General features: G+C 36.8%; 1 protein-coding gene across 1 annotated transcript in view; it reads left to right on the plus strand.

The window, feature by feature from the left end:
* Window positions 1-21,117, plus strand: part of LOC149798405 (uncharacterized) — a 106,092-nt gene that overhangs the window by 45,852 nt on the left and 39,123 nt on the right. Inside the window, exons 3-6 of the mRNA XM_089963605.1 lie at window positions 10,979-11,173; window positions 12,147-12,293; window positions 16,848-16,988; window positions 17,599-17,739. Of these exons, the coding sequence (XP_089819731.1) occupies window positions 10,979-11,173; window positions 12,147-12,293; window positions 16,848-16,988; window positions 17,599-17,739 (624 nt within the window). The remainder of the gene's footprint in view (window positions 1-10,978; window positions 11,174-12,146; window positions 12,294-16,847; window positions 16,989-17,598; window positions 17,740-21,117) is intronic.

Genomic DNA, 21,117 nt, shown 5'->3' on the forward strand with positions numbered 1-21,117 from the left:
GTGAGACCTCTCCTGTTTAAACAAGTATATAACCCCAATCGGAGTGAAGCAATCGCGACACCGTACTTTATCGACAATGTTAACGTAGACATTCATCCATTAGAAACCCTCGTGCGGAGTTTACATCAGGAAACTGTCAGCGATTGAATGCGAGTCGAATCATGGACCCACATATCGTCCTCGTGCTGATCAACGGGGAGATTGACTACCACGTTTACATCAGTGACTAAAGTCCTTCCCGCAATTACATCTTTTTTTGTCATCACAATTACAGAGGTGACTTACTAATATCAGTAATGGGATTCACGTTGAATCGGAATATATTAATTTCACCACTTGAAAGAATAACTGTAAATGCCACAACGACTACCAACACGATGGTGTCAATGTCGAAAATGATGCCAGAATCAGATGTTGTATTTCTCATCGCGATTATGGCGCCCCGTAGCACAATTGAGATAGCATTGGATCAGCTTCATATGTATTACAGCTTGCTCAACATTAGATCGGTGCCGTTTGGTGGGAAACCAGCCAACAATACACTATTTTTTTCATGATAAACGCAACGAGAATCAACGAATCCTATATGTACCACAGTAAAAATTCCCGGCTGCCTTTACGAGAGACGATCAATGCTGTATTTCAATGGCGTATGTGCACAGCAACAGGACAATATTATCGTTCACGAGCCGACACTGGATTCGGACATCGAGATAAAACTTTTCGGGTACCGCATTGACACTAGTGCATCGTCATTCAAAACGGTGTTCGAATGCGACTGGGGAACAAACCGTGGAACAATGTCCTGATTGCGATAGACGTCATATAGCACCCGACATCGTAACCATCATATTGACGATCGCGATACATCTCAGGTGCGTCGACATCAATGGAAGTTTTTCATCGGGGGAGGGCAGGGTGTATCGCGAAAGGAACATATTTTGTATAGTTTTTTATCGAATAGATCTCTGTGCGACTTAATAATGGTCATAACAATATTTGTATCCCGGTGAGATTCACACTGACATATTGAGATATGCATTTGCTTCATTTCTTAAAGAAACACTTTCCGTTAGTTTGTATATAATTTGCACGACGGCGTAATGGTCAGTTACAATTAATCCCTGATGTTAATTAAATAAACAATGACGATCATACACAACCGAGTCAGAGTAGTAAATTTACGCTTGCCTGACTATTGAGTTTATTACAGAGATTGGTTTGGCGATGTTGCTCATGGGTTATTTGCCAGAATTTTACCAATGCCCACGACATCTGTGAGAAGGCCATTGGGTTTGTTAAGATTAAGGTAATTGACGCAGTTTGGTTTGCCGCCTGGCGTGGGATTTCTGAGATATAAGATAGATTATCTAGATTAGTTTCCGTAGTTGGAGACAAGAATAAATTGCCAGTCGCAGCGCTGAACAAATCTACATGGACCATTAATTGTCGTAACACTAGCGGTGTCCACTACCAAATAACAAAACAAAAATGCACGCCAAGAACAGTAAAATTATCAGTGTCGCATCAGCAGCACGACTAACTAGTTTGGTGAGAATCAATGCCTAAGGCTATTTATTTCCTGAATGTCAACAGTCCAGGAACATAACGGCTAATTTTATCGCAGGGAGCGTGCAACCACGGAGAGAACTGAGATGACAAATCTCCACAGCAATTAAACTGCTGGAATAACATAAAATGTCATCAAACGTGTATCAGTTGCAGCATTTGAAATGGAAGAACCAGTTTATAAAGATGACTCTAAGCGCTATTATTGACATTATTATAGTTATGTTTGTGTGCCAAACGATTATAGTCGAATAGAATTACAGGTTCAGTACATAAGCAGGTATTATTTACCCGCTAAAGCCGTTATTGAGGTCGAAGGAACTCTTGAGAGACAAGATGTCAATCCGTACGTGGCGGAGGAAACATTGTGGTTCTGTTAACAAAGACATGATGGAGCTACTTAACAGATCAAAATACATCATAGCCGGCAATGAAATCGAAACATGCATAGACAATAGTGACGTGAGAACAATACCTGGATCTGCGTGGTACTTCGATGATTATTCCGGTAGCAATATTCCCTCAATGATGTTATCCAAGGACACCACAAGTAATGATGATGTCAGTTCATTTGGATAATCCGTAAGACTCCTTTGTCGCATCAGCTGCATGTCTGCGGCATGATTCCCCAGTGCTAGACATCACCTTAAACTACCACACTGCAGATATCGTAGCGATATGACTGAAAAATTGTGAAAGCTACGTTAGAAATCAAAATCAAACACACACACACACACACACACACAAACGTATCACACTAGAGCAAGGCTGGAGCCTGCCAATATTAGTTTAATATAGGCTACTGCGACTGCACTGGTCTTTTGTTTGCCACGGCGGGTTTCATCGCTGTCGTGCTCGTAATTTAATTGTTCGATGCGGCTACGACCACAGGAAGTCTTTCTGCCATCCTATAATCGTAACGCAAGTGTACGGTTAAATTGTTCGAAAATGACTTAATCGTTTTAAACACCATCATGTCCCTTGCGATAATTTAATCATGTTACGTTTCATAAACCCGTTTACGTCTCTGAGAAATGTTCAGCCTTGATCAACCTGAGTCAGACTTGGTCAACTTAATGGTCCACGAGCCAATATGCGGTTGGATATGCCTGCGACCTCGATGGAAGTTTTCTATGCCAACAGTATAACCTTCTTGTGACAGAACCAAACTATCCGCCTGGTGATCTTCGTTGGGTGTTTTGACGTCAAAACGATTACCATGGATTTTATTCTTGACGCCGGTAAAAATATCTGACATAAACGCTTGTCGCACCAACCAAATAGCGGTAATATATTTTTCTTAAACTCAAGCGGCATTTGCTAATTTGCTAACACTATGGTGTCTTTCCAATAACCACTGCTCTGTAATAAATCGATACCAACATATGAGTGTTAACACTTCAATATTTTTTAGGACCCTAGTTAATTGCCTCTAACAGCTAACATTGCCCGTATTGCGGCTGTTATTAACCATTTTGCAAGATGTTGTGCACATATTTGAACTAATGTTATTTAACCGGCCAATGTTTTCACGATAAGCTATGTTTGGCTGAATTAAATAACAGTTACTGAATGCAAGATCGCGTCGGTAACATTCGCGATCTGTCTCAGTGGGTGTGTTGTCACAATCGAGAGGACGTCGATCTAGTAGAATATTCAGTCGAGTCAAATTCCATTGGTAATTAAACCCCGATAATTATTTCCTTTCTGCGTATTTCGTTAATGGCGGCTATAGTCGCCTCCCTCATGAACGATGCACTGTAGCCAACCAACTTGTTTGCGTCGACAAAAAAATTATATATTTTCACGATACATCGCACACACATTATTGTGGTTGGTTTCCGTTTATTTATCGCGATGATTATATGTCCGTCTACTGCGTCCATATAACACTTGCATCGCAGACAATATAAACGTGTGGCCAGGTCATATCACTATGGCAGTCAATAAACTAACCACATACAATTCATTGACCAATTACACTAAATTAGCTGAAGTACGCGATAAGTTTCGCATAGTTGACAATTCATCATCAAAATAAAATCCCCCCGGTAAAATTCCATTAGGCATACCCCCAACAGTGTGAGTGATATAATCATATGGCCATTGGTTTACGGTATGACTCATTTGTCACTTAACCTCAATATGAGAATGATACCATGGGACGGGTTATATCTTGTTGCGCCAACCGCAGATGATCAGACATATTATATCGTTCTGCAAGATTACATCGAGGCCACCAAGAACATGGAAGTCAGCGACATTGTTGGATTCTTCAGCAACATGAAAGACGAAAATGTCATAGAAGACAAAGAGATCGCCATAGCAAGAGAAGCAACCGCAGAGATTCTGATGATGCAATAGCTTCTTCCGGCTATATTTAAGAGATCAGAGGTGTTACCGCATTTATTCCTGAGCAAATCAGAAAAGCCATGCGGAACCAGAAAGCACAGAAATCGCAGAGAAATCGCCACGAAAAAGGCAAGGGAAGACATTGGTGATTTCGCTTGCATGTCTGCTCATGAAATATCGCCAGATTATTAATCAGAACTGCCGACGGTAATACAATTTATAAACATTAGCCGCGAGTGAGTATCACAACAGAGATAAATATTTATTGCAGCTCAAATAAATCCTAAATCAAATGGGGACTGTTTAAGATGGGTTTATCTAGAGATTTGCCTTCTCACTAGGGTAAATGATAATGAGCCCAGACGAGTCAGAGTTTTAAAGCAGGTAGGGGTTAAATTATCTGAATAAATTGTGTTGAAAAATCAAATTAACATCCAGCTGAAACATCGATTAAAACATCGACTATAAAAACCGATTGAAACTCATAGTGAGACCTCTCCCATTTAAACAAGTCTATAACCCCAATCGGAGTGAAGCCATCGCGACATCGTACTTTCTCAATAATGTTAACGTAGACGTTGATCCATTAGAAACCCTCGTGCGGAATTTCCTTGCCGGAAATAATTCCCACCATGCCATCAAAGAAGCATCAGCAAACTGTCGGCGATTGAACGCGAGTCGAATCATGCACCCACATACTGTCCTCCTGCTGATCAACGGGGAGATTGACTACCACGTTTACATCAGTGACTAAAGTCCTTGCCGCAATTACATTTTTTTTGTCATCACAATTACAGAGGTGACTTACTAATATCAGTAATGGGATACACGTTGAATCGGAATAGATTAATTTCACCACTTGAAAGAATAAATACCACAACGACCACCAACACGATGGTGTCAATGTCGAAAATGATGCCAGAATCTGGTGTTGTATTTCCCAGCGCGATTATGGCGCCCCTGTAGCACAATAAAGATAGCACTGGATCAGCTTCATGTGTATTACAGCTTGCCCAACATTAGATCGGTGCCGTTTGGTGGGATACCAGTCAATAATACACTATTTTTTTCATGATAAACGCAACAAGAATTAACGAATCCTATATGTACCACAGTAAAAATTCCCGGCTGCCTTTACGAGAGACGATCAATGCTGAATTTCAATTGCGTATGTGCACAGCAACAGGACAATAGTATCGTCCACGAGCCGACACTGGATTCGGACATCGAGATAAAAATGTTCGGGTACCGCATTGACACTAGTGCATCGTCAATCAAAACGGTGCTCGAATGCGACTGGGGAACAAACCGTGGAACAATATCCTGATTGCGATAGACGTCATATAGCACCCGACATCGTGACCATCATATAGACGATCGCGATACATCTCAGGTGCGACGACATCAATGGAAGTTTTTCATCGGGGGAGGGCAGGGTGTATCGCGAAAGGAACATATTTTGTATAGTTTTTATCGAATAGATCTCTATGCGACTTAATAATGGTCATAACAATATTTATATCCGCGTGAGATTCACACTGACATATTGAGATATGCATTTGCTTTATTTCTTAAAGAAACACTTTCCGTTAGTTTGTATATCATTTGCACGACGGCGTAATGGTCAGTTACAATTAGTCCCTGATGTTAATTAAATAAACAATGACGATCATACACAATTACTTCGCCAGCCGAGTCAGAGTGATAAATTTACGCTCCTCTGACTATTGAGTTTATTACAGAGACTGGCTTGGCGATGTTGCTCATGGGTTATTTGCCAGAATTTTACCAGTGTCCACGACATCTGTGAGAAGGCCGTTGGGTTTGTTAAGATGAAGGTAATTGACGAAGGGTGGTTTGCTGCCTGGCGTGGGATTTCTGAGATATAAAATAGATTATTTAGATTAGTTTCCGTAGTTGGAGACAAGAATAAATTGCCAATCGCAGCGCTGAACAAATCTACATGGACCATTAATTGTCGTAACACTAGCGGTCTGCCACTACCAAATAACAAAACAAAAACGCACGCCAAGGACAGTGAGAATCAATGCCTAAGGCAATTTATTTCCTAAATGTCAACAGTCCGGGAACATAACGGCTAATCTTATCGCAGGGAGAGAACTGAGATGACAAATCTCCACAGCAATTAAATTGCTGGAATAACATAAAATGTCATCAAACGTGTATCAGTTGCAGCATTTGAAATGGAAGAACCAGTTTATAAAGATGAGTCTAAGCGCTATTATTGACATTATTCTATTTATGTTCGTGTGCCAAACGATTATAGTCGAATAGAATTACAGGTTTAGTACATAAGCAGGTATTTTCTACCCGCCTTTATTGAGGTCGAAGGAACTCTCGAGAGACAAGATGTCAATCCGTACGTGGCGGGGGAAACATTGTGGTTCTGTTAACAAAGACATTATGGAGCTACTTAACAGATCAAAATACATCATAGGCGGCAATGAAATCGAAACATGCATAGACAACAGTGACGTGAGAACAATACCTGGATCTGCGTGGGACTTCGATGATTATTCCGGTAGCAATATTCCCTCAATGATGTTATCCAAGGACACCACAAGTAATGATGATGTCAGCTCATTTTGGATAATCCGTAAGACTCCTTTGTCGCATCAGCCGCCGCTAATGATGCTAACGTAGAGGGAACGATGGACAAAACAGCTTTACCATTTGCTGTTTCATCGCGGTCAAATAAAAGATTTCAACCTGGAATATGCAGTACGACGAGCACAAATTAATAGCGAGGTCAATTTAGTTGCGTAATTCCATCCCAACACATTTTTGGGCTTTGTAGAAATGTTAGGTTATTTTTGGGGTCAAACGCATAGCTGTGCTGACACTACGCAGTGATGACAACGAGGTTATTTGCAGTGACACTGCAGCAGGAGTTGGAAAGGTTACATTGTCAAAATTGTCTTAGTGTATGCCAACTACTTAGTTTTATGTCGGGAAGTGGTCATTCTACGTAAGAACCATCACAAGAAATCCATCTGATTTTTTAAAATCAAAATCATGTCGCACGATCATACCATAGACTAATTGATTTTACGGGAGGAGACCAGAACGTTGATATATGAATCCAGATATTTCAGAAAGAATTCACCGCACACCTACTATTTTTTTTTTTTTTTGGAGCGTCTCGATTTATTCAGATAGAGCGTCGTTATCATGCATTTCGGAGCATGTATGGATACGACAGGTACAGGTATTGTTGCCTATAGATGAATCTCTGTGACATTGTCGGACTTCTAGTTGAGGGAGTGTATAGAAGAATGAAGTGCTTTAACTCCCCTGTTTTAAATATAGAGCAATTGATTATATGTGCGTTATCAGCAAAAGCATGCCCAACAACACATTCAATCACGTTCATGTTACACTGTGTCAAAATCAAATAAAAATCTACCATCCGAAGCCAAAGATAACTGTGGAGAAAGACCGAATATCAATCACACAGCTGGCGTTGGGGTGGTAGTGATAAACTAGAATTAACCGAGCGATAAATGATAATTTCATTGAGGTACCCAAAGGAAATCGTGGAATGAAAATATCACTATTCACTTCGGAAATCACGCATACGTCCAATTCTGGCGGAATATCCCTCTCTTTCGGCAGCAATACTAACCGTGATGGCCGCACGTCCAAGTGCATAGCAACGGGTTGCGACTGTCTCTGTGAGGCCACCGCCGTCAAATTTTGATTTACTTCAAATGGTACAAACAAATCGAGTTCAGTATTGGAGAGGTGTCTTCTATGTCCGATAAATTACCTGATGCCCAACAGTCCCATGAAACATGAATAAATAATCTTGACTAGAATGATGGTCCCAGTACTCACTTTGTTTCATATTACATCAATCCATGCAATATCATATATTTTATTGTTATTGTCTGCCGCTACCTCGAGAATTTATCAAGTACATCGCCGCGAGTAGAAGCGTTCAACCGTTCTGAGTATCAACGCCGTCAACACAAACCGAGGTAGATTATGTTCTGTGTGGGGCTGAAGTTATAGAGACACTTACTGTCGTGAAAACCTCAGCCAATCCGGTGACCGCGTCGCACAATTGTAAGGAAACGGCGAATTTTATAACCATCATCTCGGGCCATGAAACATTGCTGTTATTGAAATAATAATATTACCATAGATATTTATGGGTGATCAAACAAAAGATAGACGGCAAAAGAACTGTCTTCATGAACGCATCAAAAGTTTGAATACAAAAGACGATTTAATCACGGTAGTGGACTACACTGGAGTAAATAAGGAAAGACCTGTCGTATTTCAAATTAAATTTTGGCCAGATAAAAAGTAGAAACATTAGAGTGACTGATTTTTAGTACTAGAATGCCTGCGTCGGTCACCGGCAATTTCGCCACAATCAACCAGGTAGGCAAAAAATTAGAAATGCTGAGATACCCCGTGCGCTTATCGCAGATAAAATATGAAGTTTTGTTTCTCTCGCCCGCGATAGTGTGCGGGAGAACTCAACATGAACAAACATAACGTTGTTGCTGTGCGCAACCCAGAACGAGATTAGGAAGCGGTGACATCAAATAGGTAGACATCCAAACTGCCGTACAGAATTATGATCTATGTGAACATGCAAAGGGATTTGCCCGTTTACGTGAAAATATCCAGGACGACTTTAAAACCGTCGATAAATTGTTGGGGAAAACCCAGTGTTTTGAAAATAAACCTTGCCGATATCTCTACGAAACCAACCACACTGGAATCAGACTCACAATCAAGTTGGTGTCGCCGATATATCAATTAGTGATTTCCACAGTGACAGTAAAACCATTGAATCATTTTGTGGAAATCCCAATAAAATTTCACTGAAACTTTCTGATGTTGCCACGAAACTAGCCACTCTGGAAATAGTGGTAACACAATACAGTAAAAATTAGGTCGTTACAAATTAATCTCGAGCTAATATATGAGATCAAAAACGATTAGGATGAATTGCTGAAATCCGTCCTGATGAGTTTAGAAAAAGAGATTTGAAAAAGCAGCGGGAAAACACATACAAAACTCTCTGAATATTATAGAAGAGGAAAAGTAGTTTGGTTAAATGTTGTTTGCAAATTAGCCACGGATGACCAAATCTACCTAAAACAGACTATGTTTACTGCACTGAACTTTTAAATACAATTGCGAAATTGAATTATGTGTGGGGTGGGTTTTGCGGCTTACTTTGATACTCCTTAGATACTAAATAGACAGTCAGTAATATCGACCTTAACATTCAACGATGCAATTGTGAGCGTATATTGATAAACGCCAACAGATACTATAGCAATATAAATGTAATCCCCAGCCAGTTCAATTAAGAAGGACGCGGTATAATGAAAACTGCATCTGAATCATGAATGATCAAACACACTGGAAGCGAAATGCTTTGTATTGGCTAAACATCACATTTTTTTACACACGGTGACATAAACTTGTCAGAGTCCCCGACTCTAAGCAACCTCTGGCTGCGTGTCACTATAAAAATGTTGTCGCGACCCTCCCCACATTTTTGTTTCCATCCACCTCGCCCAATGTGAGTTTGAAAAAAGGTGTCCCTTCTCTTCTGTTTAATGTTTCCGACCGAAGTATGTGTTGTAAGTCTGGTGGATAGAGGTGGTAAGGAACCGCGAAAGAGATGCATGTTTTGGCTTTCTCGACTTTTATGTTTCAGAGGGGAATTTCGATCGTGATTCTGGCTTTGTTCACTGCCTGAGCAACTTTTCCCTACTGAATCCTCTACTTCTAAGGCACCCACTTACTCATAGTATCTTGTCCATGATTATCAGTCTGAAATAGATTAATCAGGCCGTATGGAGTATAATTTATTGCGCTTTCGGGTGGCAGCTGTTGATGAGAAATACTAGTAGGTCAATTCATTTGCACTAAAGGAGGATTATTTATTATGTTCTCCTCCCAGGCATCAAATATGCCATTTGACCTGATTCACGTCCAGAACGCAAATGTAATTGTACTATAGAAATCATTGGCGAACTCAGATAATATTTTGAAACGGGATCTACATCGATCCTATTAGATTTAATTTCGTTAATGAATTAACATCATGATCAACAGGGTGCCTCATAGAGAAGAAATTTTTTAATTCTTGAAATGAAACTATTGTTATACAAAGACTTCATTTAAGAAATATCCACATTGCTGTCTGATTAATTTAGAAGAAGTGATGATTGTACAACAGGAGATTAATCACAGGGAGATCACGATTAAAAAGTTTTACCAAACAGTCCGTTCCAGGGTAATGATCTAGTCGACCATCTTGTTGTCTTTTGATTCTTAGATTTACTACTAATATGGGACGTTGGTATATAAAGAACATGTACACACCGTGATGAGCAGAGTGCAGTCTTTAAAGATGGGTTTCCTAAATGTGACAGTGAACGAATTCAGAAAATTTCATTCAGTGCCATGGTCGTTTCTGGTAATGTTCATTTTAGAGGCTAAGTAAACTCCTCCATCTTTAACGTCAGCCGATATAAGGAAAGGCAATATTTGGTCATGAAACTAACTGCCCTGCAAAATGCCTGTCTTTTAAGCTCTGACACTGTTTAACTGGGCTCAGGTCTCTCTCTTCATATATATATGATAAACAGAGTTCAAAGTCAATGTTCATTGCATACATTGAATAATGAGCGTGAAGACGCTAGTATGGGAGCGCTTTCAAAACACAAATAAACTGTGAATACACCAATCAGCAATATAGAATAACAATTCACGTGTTGAAACAAGAGACATACATCATGTTTTGAGTATAGCTCATAAAACAATTTTCTATAAGAAATAAAAAACATGGGTATATTAAGTATCCTAAGTAATATAAACAAAATAATTGTTGTTGCAAACTCCCCAAACCTAGATGTCTTTCTGTCAAGAGATAGAAAATAAAACTGAATCAAAAAACAATAACGCTATTACGGGGAATAATTGTTTTCTCCATCCAGTAGTATACTGTATTTGTGATGCTTTATGAAAGTAAATGTTTTTCTTTTTCTTATTTTTCTTTAAGGGGATGATCAACTTTCTGGCTTTAATCTGTATCTTGGTAATAATTTAAGGTCGTGGACGTACAAGCATCCATTAGCGGTGATCTCATCAGCTAATAACACACATGTTTGTAAACCTAATAACACCGTTGCTCGTTTCATCTCTTTGGTGAGGTTGAGCAATATATTGACCATATGCGAAGTTATTGTTGATGGTGGTAAGTTGTTTATTATATTTTATTTTTACACTTTAAGTGGTTAAAACGAATAACAAATCAGATTTAATAATATTGCAGCGATTCCCATAACGATTAAAACAACATCAATGGTAGAATAAGTAGTAAATAACTCATAGCCAGTTGAGTTTTGGAACAATAGTTTTAGTAGCGCATCAACTATTATATTTAGTTCTCTTCCTCAATGAGAGATTCGTGGGTTCCGTTGTCCAAACTTCCGCTCGTTTCGCTTGAAGAACTTGATTAATATTGCGTATGAACCATCCCTCACAATATTCATAAGCTCAATTAATAACTAAGCAATAATGTTCATTTAAGTTTGTTGAAAGTTGAACAAACATACAAATATATGTTCTTAAGTTATGTTGAGAGCTCTAAATAACCATTTTGAAATAACGTCCAGATGCTTTGATAATATATAAAAAATTATATATAAACCTAATTGCAGTTAAAATATCCAATGACTCATTACATTTTAAGCAAGGGTAAATTGATTAAAAGAGAAGAAAAGCGAAATTGGTGGTTTGTTTTCCTCAGTACTAACTATGCAGGATATTAAAGAGTTGCATTTCATATGCAAAACATATTTCTCGCATACAAACCATTTAAATTTCATGTGTGACACTCTTGTTATGCCAGGTGAGTGAATAATAGTATGATACCCAATGCGTCTTAGATACAGGTTCCAGAAAGTACTATTTATCCTGTGTAAAGCCCCTTGAACATGTGTTTTTATCTTAATAATAATTGATGCATATTTCTTGCTCATCCTCTTAAATATATTTCATCTCTTGTTTTGTTATAACTTCATATCCACATTATTCTGGCCAAGCAATATTAGCATTCGTAAATCTGGTGAAGATAAATGCTGAATTTATTTAATTTCATCATATTTTAATTTTTGCTAAATATTATTGTTTAAAAATGTAATATTGTATATTTGATAAACCTCCAGAGTGTATCGACGGCGTGTTTTCCGAGTTTACTGAGTTTTGTAACAATACATGTGGAAAATGTGTCTATGGCCAGCCATGTAACAAAACGGATGGAACGTGTCCTAACGGGTGTGATCCAGGATGGAAAGGAAGTCATTGCAATGAAGGCAAGTGTACTGGTTTAAATAAATTAGATTGATATTCTTAAAGAGTGTATCTTATTTCTGCTATAAAAGGCAACAGCAACCTATATGCATTAAATTATGTTCTCTAACAAACTTGTACAATTCTTCAACCATTTTTAGCTTTAAAGATGCCAAATGTCAACATGTGATTCCTTTCCTTGTTGTTGTATTTTGTTTGAAAATGAAAGACTATAAATAATCTGTTAAATTATAAATGCATTGATATCTTAAATTTCGTGATGTTGCGTAAAATTGACTACAATCGAAGTAAAATCAAAATACTAACCTGAAGTATCTTATAGCAGCTTCGAAGGAATGTTAGTATATGATTCATGTCGCTTTCAGATGGTGGAATATGTCATTGTGATGTTATATATAGAGATTCAAAAGTGTCAGTGCTATATTTTAGATGCACAATTCAAATCGAGGAAAAAATGCCATGATAACCTTTATTACGTAATGACAATCAACGACAACATAGCCATGAGTTTGCTTAGGAAATTGGCAGAGTAACCTATACTAATATATACAATTAATATAACAATATTGCGTTACGAATCTATGCTCTTCAAACAATTAATAGAAGTGATCGAAAGCCACCAAGTTTCATAACATACGGCAAATAATGTATCTCCCTAGAAAACAACGTGCCAGTTCATAAAAAAATGTTCAGTACCTTGAATTAAAACCCAGATATTCTTAAAGATTATATCACTCTTCCCCAATGTATGATGTTCCAAATGAAATCCAGCGTTGTTACAAATAAAGTACAATATTGAATGTGCTGACGTGCATGTAGTTGCGACTGTGCTTATGTGCCAATGGCCTAAAATGTGGCGAGTATTCATATTGTTTTGATTGATCACAATAATATAATTCAAAACGTCCTTCACAGAATTAACTATAATTCAAAATTAATGATTTAGTCGAAGTATTAATGGGCACCTTGAACTTCAAGTGAATAATTGAAATAAAAATCCAGACAAATTAAAATTGGAACACAACAATAAAGCTTGATTCTAATTCGGATTTAAGTAGAGATGAGAAAGTTTTAAAATAAAAATGTTAAATACCCTCCACTTGACCTAGTTCGTACGTAATGCTATTTTCAGGAAACACTGATCCTAATGGAGAAGTTCATTTCTGCAACCCTATATGTCAAAATCAAGACTATATTTATAAAAGAAAGACTGTGTAAAATATGTTTACAGGTACTATTCAATCTATGATCATAGAGAAATAATAGCTCCTCTCGTTGTTGTTTACAAAATAATTGTTTTCAGTCAAAAAGGACCTATCCTGATTTTGGACAAAGGTCAATTACAAACTATAGATAACTACAGCATATACTCATTGGAAAAAAATCTCTATAAACGATGCTAATTAACTATAAAGAACACATACCCTCATAAAGACAAACAAAAAATACATGCAGTAAAGAATTTTATTAAATATCAGACAAATATGCCTGTGATTAAAATGACATCATATGATATCCTGTGACACCATATATACACGAAGCAATACAATACTTCCATACACGTGAAAGCGCATCGGCAATTATATAATCTATTCCCTTAATGTGCCTGATGTCAATCTTGCGACATCAAACTCCATCATAATAATCTCTGATTTAATTTTACATTGCTAATGAAGGTTAGGGGATTGTGGTCAATAATAACTAAAATCAGAAATGGAACGGTACTCAATATACACTTCAACGTGTTGCAAAGCCAATATCAAAACCAAACATTCTTTCTCGATTGTGTAACTTACCTGGCTCTTGTTTAATTTGTTATAGAAATAGCACACTGTTGATCTACACCATTTTCGTCTTCATAAATTAATATTCCATCAGTCCCAATATTTGCGCCAACATAGATTTTAAATGATTCATTGAGATTTGGAGTTAAAAGAACTGGTGCACGCTTCAAGATGCCTCTAAACTTACCAAAAGCCTCATGGCATGTTTTCAGACTAATGGAATTTGGTTTTCTTACTCAACAAATTGGTTTCGGGTTCAGCTATTATGACAAATTTGGAGCAACATTTCCGATATAATCGCTCCAAACCCAAATTCGCATCAAATACTTTCCTGATATGTACATGGAATTCAGAGATAGCCCTGACAACAACATATGTAGGTTGAACTGGACAGTATCCCAAAAAATGTCCTAAAAAAGTTTTAAAAAAAGTACCGCAAAGCTCACATTTACTTAAATTAATTGTAAAGGTTACATCATTGAGTCTGTCAAAGAATTTTCGAATGGTTTTCAGGTGTCGATGTAAATGATGATATCATCGATGTAAGCGTCACAGTTATCTAGAACAGATGTGATCATGTTCATTAAATGTTGACAAGTACAAGGCGAACTTTTTGCCCCAAACCACATTACTTTATACTCAATTACAACTGGTGTTACGAATGACGAAATTTCATTTGCCCATTCTGTTTGTGGAGTTTACCAGTACCCTTTCAAGAGTTGTAACTTCGTGACATGTTGACTTTTACAATTGTATTAATGTAACCACAATATTCACCTTATTTTAATCTGTACACATGCAGAGACTATTGTCTCGTTTTGACACAAAAATATATGGCGAATTCCAGTCAGGTTGGCGTGGAGCATTGAAATCATTCTCCAGCAGATATTGAATACCTTTTCAAACGTTTCTGCTTTAGAGGGTTCATTTTAGATGAAAGCTGTTTCTTTGATGCAAAAGCGACAGCTTCAACGTCGTGGTAGATTTAATTTGTTCCAGTTGAAAAATCCGGCAAAATTTCATCTTATTCCACTAATATATGTTTTAGTTCACCTTTCTTTCAGTTGTAGATATCAAAGTTTGTTGCCCAGTGTGTTTAATATTTCTGTTTTATGACGATTAGTTACACCAGCGTCACTGCACTCCTATTTCATTTTATGGCTTAAATCCGCACTGTTTGGGTCCGATACAACTCAGTTGACTGTATGATTAACATGACTATCCCTATCAACATAATCCGTTAACATATTAACATACAAAGAGTACTAATCATGTAATTGAAGTGACTTACTTTCATCCTAACGTTATAAGGACCATAACAATTAGCCAGAAGAGGACTTTAATGCATGGACAAGAGAGTGAGAAATTTACCACATGGATGAAAATTCTGTCATAACTTAATTTCAATTTTCACCTGGGTTCGTATAAATGACCGACGCAGTCTGCCAGGTTTCTGCTAGATGGTTCGTCAAACGCAGGCATAGTTTCCAGATGACCAATATGAAACTTATGATTGGGTTTTCGTACTATTTTACAAGTGTGAAAAGATTGACAATGTTTACAACCACAACTTTTAATTATTGACCAGTAAAACTATTCAAGATGTCGTGATAAATCTTATTGGCACTTAAATGCCCATCCGAAGGAATTTCATGAGATAGGCTAAGAATTTCATGTCTATACACTTAGGAACAACACTTTGATATCTCAATTGACCTCTCGTTACCAGCTGGTACCTCAGGTGGTTTCCATTTTCTCATTTCTCATAAGAACCCCATTTGTAACAAATCAACAGGTACTCTTCAGTTTCGTTAATAGCCTTATGATAGAGACAGGATATCGCAGGATCTTTCTCCTGCTCGGCAACGGTTGATTATCGCTTTTCACCCTGATTAGAATAAAGAAAATTAGTAGTGACAGGAGGATGACTGTGATGAATACTTCTTGAATGATCAATACGAGGCGTAAACGTGATCTCATCAAGAGCCTGACCAATAAATGCGTCAGCTAAAGGAATAATTTTCTGATTAACATCATTCTCACGAGCTCTTCTTGCACATAACGCTAGTAAATGAATTTGGACAAAAGTCAATTACAAAATACATACATACATTAGTTTAATATACATCGAGGAAAGTTAATCACACAATATAAATCAAATATACATAACAATTGAAATTTAATAAAAATATAATATATTTAACTCGAACAGTACAACAAAATAATAAAGATGTTAGTTTTTGGATGTGCATCAGTTCCTATTTCAGACACTCAAGATTATCCGCTAAAATCATGTTCAAGTTCAGTACACAAATAATGAGGTATCTGTCCGAAAATGAGCCAAAATGCTATTACACTTGATAATCACTTTGTGACAATTGTTTTCCAAGCAATGACAGTTGCTTCAAAACAGACGGACACTGCACTGGTGAATATATGGCTGGATGGCAGGGTGCTGATTGCAAATGAGGTATGACATATTTTCGGCAAAAAATAATTGTCCCCAACGGCTAGGTGTGATTGACACGTTCGTTTCTTTCTTCGCGTACAAGAAAATATGGTAACGCGTGCAGTGAAACATGTGGCAATTCTTTTCGCGACAATGACAGTTGCTCCAAAGAAAACGGAAGATGCACTGGTGGATGTAAAGTTGGATGGCAAGGTGATGATTGTAAAAAATGTATGACAATTTCAGACCAACTACAAATAGCCACCAAACACTAGATGTGATTTTTTGTCCCAATTTATTGACGCGTTTGTTTCTTTCTTCAGAATGTGACACAGGAAAATATGGCCAAGGGTGCAATAAAACATGTGGCAACTGCTTAGTCGGCAATGAAAATTGTTCCAAAGTAGACGGAAACTGCACTGGTGGATGTAAAGCTGGATATCAGGGTGATAGTTGCAAAAAAGGTACGAACTATTTTCAAAACAATTGAAAGCACGATAATTAGATCGGACCTTTCTACTTGATAACAGTATGTACCGTCCCTGGATGTTTTTTTTTTTCAAAGTCACATGTAATATGGTAAGCACCACGAGCGATCAAGGTTTTTGTATTAATAACTGTATAATGCCAGTGGATAAATTAATTTATTTCCAGCTGGTCTGGTCCTGAAGTTTCTGAAATATATGCGACCATTAATTTCGGATTTTTTATTTCTTGAGATACACTCTGTCAGATTTATGTTTTGCAATGTTACTCGGAATGATTTTAATACTAACCATTGATATAAACTGAGTTTTGGCTTCAAAAGGCGCATTTAACAAAGATATATATTCACGGTTTGAAGGAATCAAAAGGACCGATTATATTTCTTAATAACTTCAAACATGCCAGTGGATAAAATGATCAACACCAGCTAGCCTGGTGAAACAAATTATCAAATACACGTAACCATTACATTATTATGGACTTGTTTTCATTAAATGTAGTGCTCTTTGTCAAATATTTATGTTTCTATTTTTAATACAAAATAATGATATAATTTTAGGTTGAGATTAAGATTTGTTTCTTCATCAGCCTGTAGCACAGGAAAATACAGTTATAACTGCAACGAAACATGTGGTAATTGTTTATACGGCAATAGCAGTTGCTCCACATTGGACGGACACTGCTTCCATGGATGCCAGACTGGATGGCGGGATGACGATTGCAAAAGAGGTAAGTAATATTTTCATTGCTAACGTATGTTCCACCAAAACTATATATGATACTGGTATTTTAATAAACAAGCGTGTGACATCAATAAGTAACTTAGACTAATATACGTAAGACGTATGTGTTAGTGTTGGACCTGTTAAACTCTTGTAACGAAACATTTAAAATCTTGTATATCTAAGACCATTTCTGGACCAATACTATTAAAAAAAGTGACAAGGTCACAGTACCTTATATAAAATTCTAATTTGGACTATAGCGATATGTTTCAGTACTGGATCACATAAAAGCAAACGTTTAAGTCTCATTTCTATTTGCGATGATATTTCGAAAGTACAAGTCATGGTTCAAAGCAACAAAGAGACCATTTCTGGATCCCTCTTATCAAAATAAAATAAACCTAAGCCATATACATTTTTTTAAAGTGGACGTTAATGATAATTCAGAGCTTAACAAATGATACACATTTTTTATTTTACAGACGCTTATCTCTACATGTGGATGTTCTGAAGGAACACCTTTTCTTTTAAAGAAAGAATTAGAACAATTTTGGCCTATTCATATTTTTTATAAAATTAAGAAGTATTCATTTTCCTAAAGGAAATACTAATTGTTTCATTCAGTGAATGTGGGTGAACGTAGAATAGTATATGTATAGTTCAACATATCAATAGAAATTCGGTAAACATCACGTAATTCTGTTTGTGAACGCGGTCATGTCGACTTCAACAGAAAATAAACATGTAATGCAATTCTAAAGTTTGTATAGCCCTGCGAAACGTCAAAGCTAGCTAACGTCCAATCAAACATGTAATTTATTATTAAATTAAACAATTACGCCGCAACTGGGAAATACTAATTTATTTCATCATATTGTACACAGAATTCCCGCTACCTTATATTAAATGTAACAAAGATTACTGAGAAAGTATTTCCAGGCATGTTTTATATAGCACTAAATTATAATCAGTGCAGTCATTAAATTGAAATAGTTCTATTGCAAAGATGAAGGTTTTAAAGTGCTGTTTTACTACAAAAAAGATCGACACAAATCTGTAATAATGTTCAGTGCAGAGAAACTAATAAAATGGGATCAGTCTAATGCGATATAAATAATATATACAAAACTAGAATTTACCAACACTATCTTCCATGTATATGAGCTAGTAATTCATATATAAATTACGAAATTAAGTATTTGTTATGAACTGCTGTGGAAATATCTGGCAATCTGGTGGGGTGGCCACCTTTCCGAAAGGCGAACAGCTAATAGCGGGGCAATTTGCTAAGATACAGTTACAAATATAATGAAAATTTTCTCATATGGTGAATCAATTTCAATGCAGATTTCCATGTCATGACAGTTAGATAAGCACAATGATGAAGTATAAACAAGGTAGATGCACCTTGATATTTAAAACCAATAATTCTAACCAGACTTCTTACCTATGTACAGGATTTAATTAAAGATGGATTGCTGATAACTATTATTTTATTCAAGTTCTATCATATTCAGAAAACAATGTTTTCCAGTTTTGTTTTGACATAATGCAGATGATAAATACAAATAATACGTATTGTGCACAATTGTTCTAGACATTAACTATTCGTCACTGTTAGATGAAAGAAAAATGAAAGGTGAAATGGAAAAAATGATCGTTTATTGTGACTGAAGTTTAAATCATCTATTATGTTTCATAATTTGTTCTCCAACTCAATACAAGCCATAACAGCAATTGAAACAGACCGGTGACACAATTTCACGGTATAAATCTAGACCTAGTTCCTGTTATGTACGTCAAATGGATATTGCTCAGAGGGTTGTACAAATCTTTCATGAAACACCAAATACCGTGTTCATTTGTGCCAAGGTATTCATTGTACAATTAGAAAGAATATGTGAATGAAAAGCAAATTTTAGGTTAATTAATGTTTCTCCGATAATACTTACCCAAACAAATTACGTTAGGAATGTGATTAGAGAATGTATTCGAAGGAGAAAGCAACTTTTGTAAATAAATAATGTTTCTCCGAGACTAGTTACACAATCAAATTACTTAATAACCCTTCCAACCACCCCGTCATGCAAGCATCCTCGTTAGTATCTCGCTCAGCTAAACATTTGCGACACCTTTGGGTATTTCAGGTGTACATCATACTCAGGTTTCTACTAAAACACGATGTAAAGGAATTTAATGTGTAAAGCGTATAAATTTTTAATGTATTTAAATACAAGGCTAATGGATATTTACGAGCTTAAAATAACTAAAAGATGTTCATTAACGAAATGAAGATCCTTCTTGAACTCAATCTCGTTTGAAAATATATCTAAACATTATTTAGTTATCTTATCCACCATAAAGTCAATTTGTTATTTCAGAATTTTGTTCTTGTTAGAAATTGTGTCATGAGTGCACGTATTTTACATTACTTTTATACTGAATGCATACGTCAACACTCATCGCGATAATAAATGCAAGCATGGAAGAAATGTTTTTCCCCGAGTCTCCTGTAATATAGATATCCTCATTTTTAGACCAGTCTCAAACTAATCATTCTAAAGATTAATAAGGGGCCCTGAGTGGCCGAGTGGTCTAATGCGCTCTCCGTTACGGATCACTGTCATCTCACCTCTGTCTGCACCGGTTCGAGTCTCGGATTCAGCCAATGTGGGTGTGTGAAAAAGGTTGCCAGTAGCTTCTGGTTCTTTCCGGGGTTTTCCCGGGTTCTTCCTCCACCATTAATACTGGCCGCCATGTATAGCCTCTCGTGTGTTGAAAAATGGCGTTAAACCCAACAACAACAACTAAGGTACACAGATGTGTGCAATACACAAGTGAGAGATATTCCATTATTTGGGCCCTGAATTCTTAGATATAATCCAGGTGGATGTCATATTTTACGTGTCATACATACCAAGTTCTCAAAAAAGGCGAAACATATTTCAGATGACCTAACGTATTAATATGCATACACGTACTCGCCAATAAATATTTCTAAGCTCATTTTCACAGTCGATGATTTTGCTACTGTATATTGCTGCGTGATTTAATACCAGGTGAAAACCTTTCTAACAAACTAATTAAAGTGTACATCCATCCTAAAAGCTGTTACTGATCCTTTACTCTGATTAAAAATCTGACTATACGTTCAGAAGTTGCCAAGTATTGTATTATTTTCGTTTGCCTACTAGAGAAAACACTCTCAACAGCAGGAAAAATATGATCATATTAAGAAGGTGATTATTGGAGTCATCTGCAATATGAAATCTTCATGTTTACACCGGTCTTAAATAAAGAATACTATTGGTAACGTGACGTGTAAACGTTAGAGACATAGAGCGCATGAAAGAGGAGGGTACCATGTATTGGGGCTATGATT

This window comes from Sinohyriopsis cumingii, chromosome 6 (genome assembly GCF_028554795.1).
Source record: "Sinohyriopsis cumingii isolate HCF-2022 chromosome 6, ASM2855479v2, whole genome shotgun sequence".
In the NCBI taxonomy this organism is placed as follows: domain Eukaryota; kingdom Metazoa; phylum Mollusca; class Bivalvia; order Unionida; family Unionidae; genus Sinohyriopsis; species Sinohyriopsis cumingii.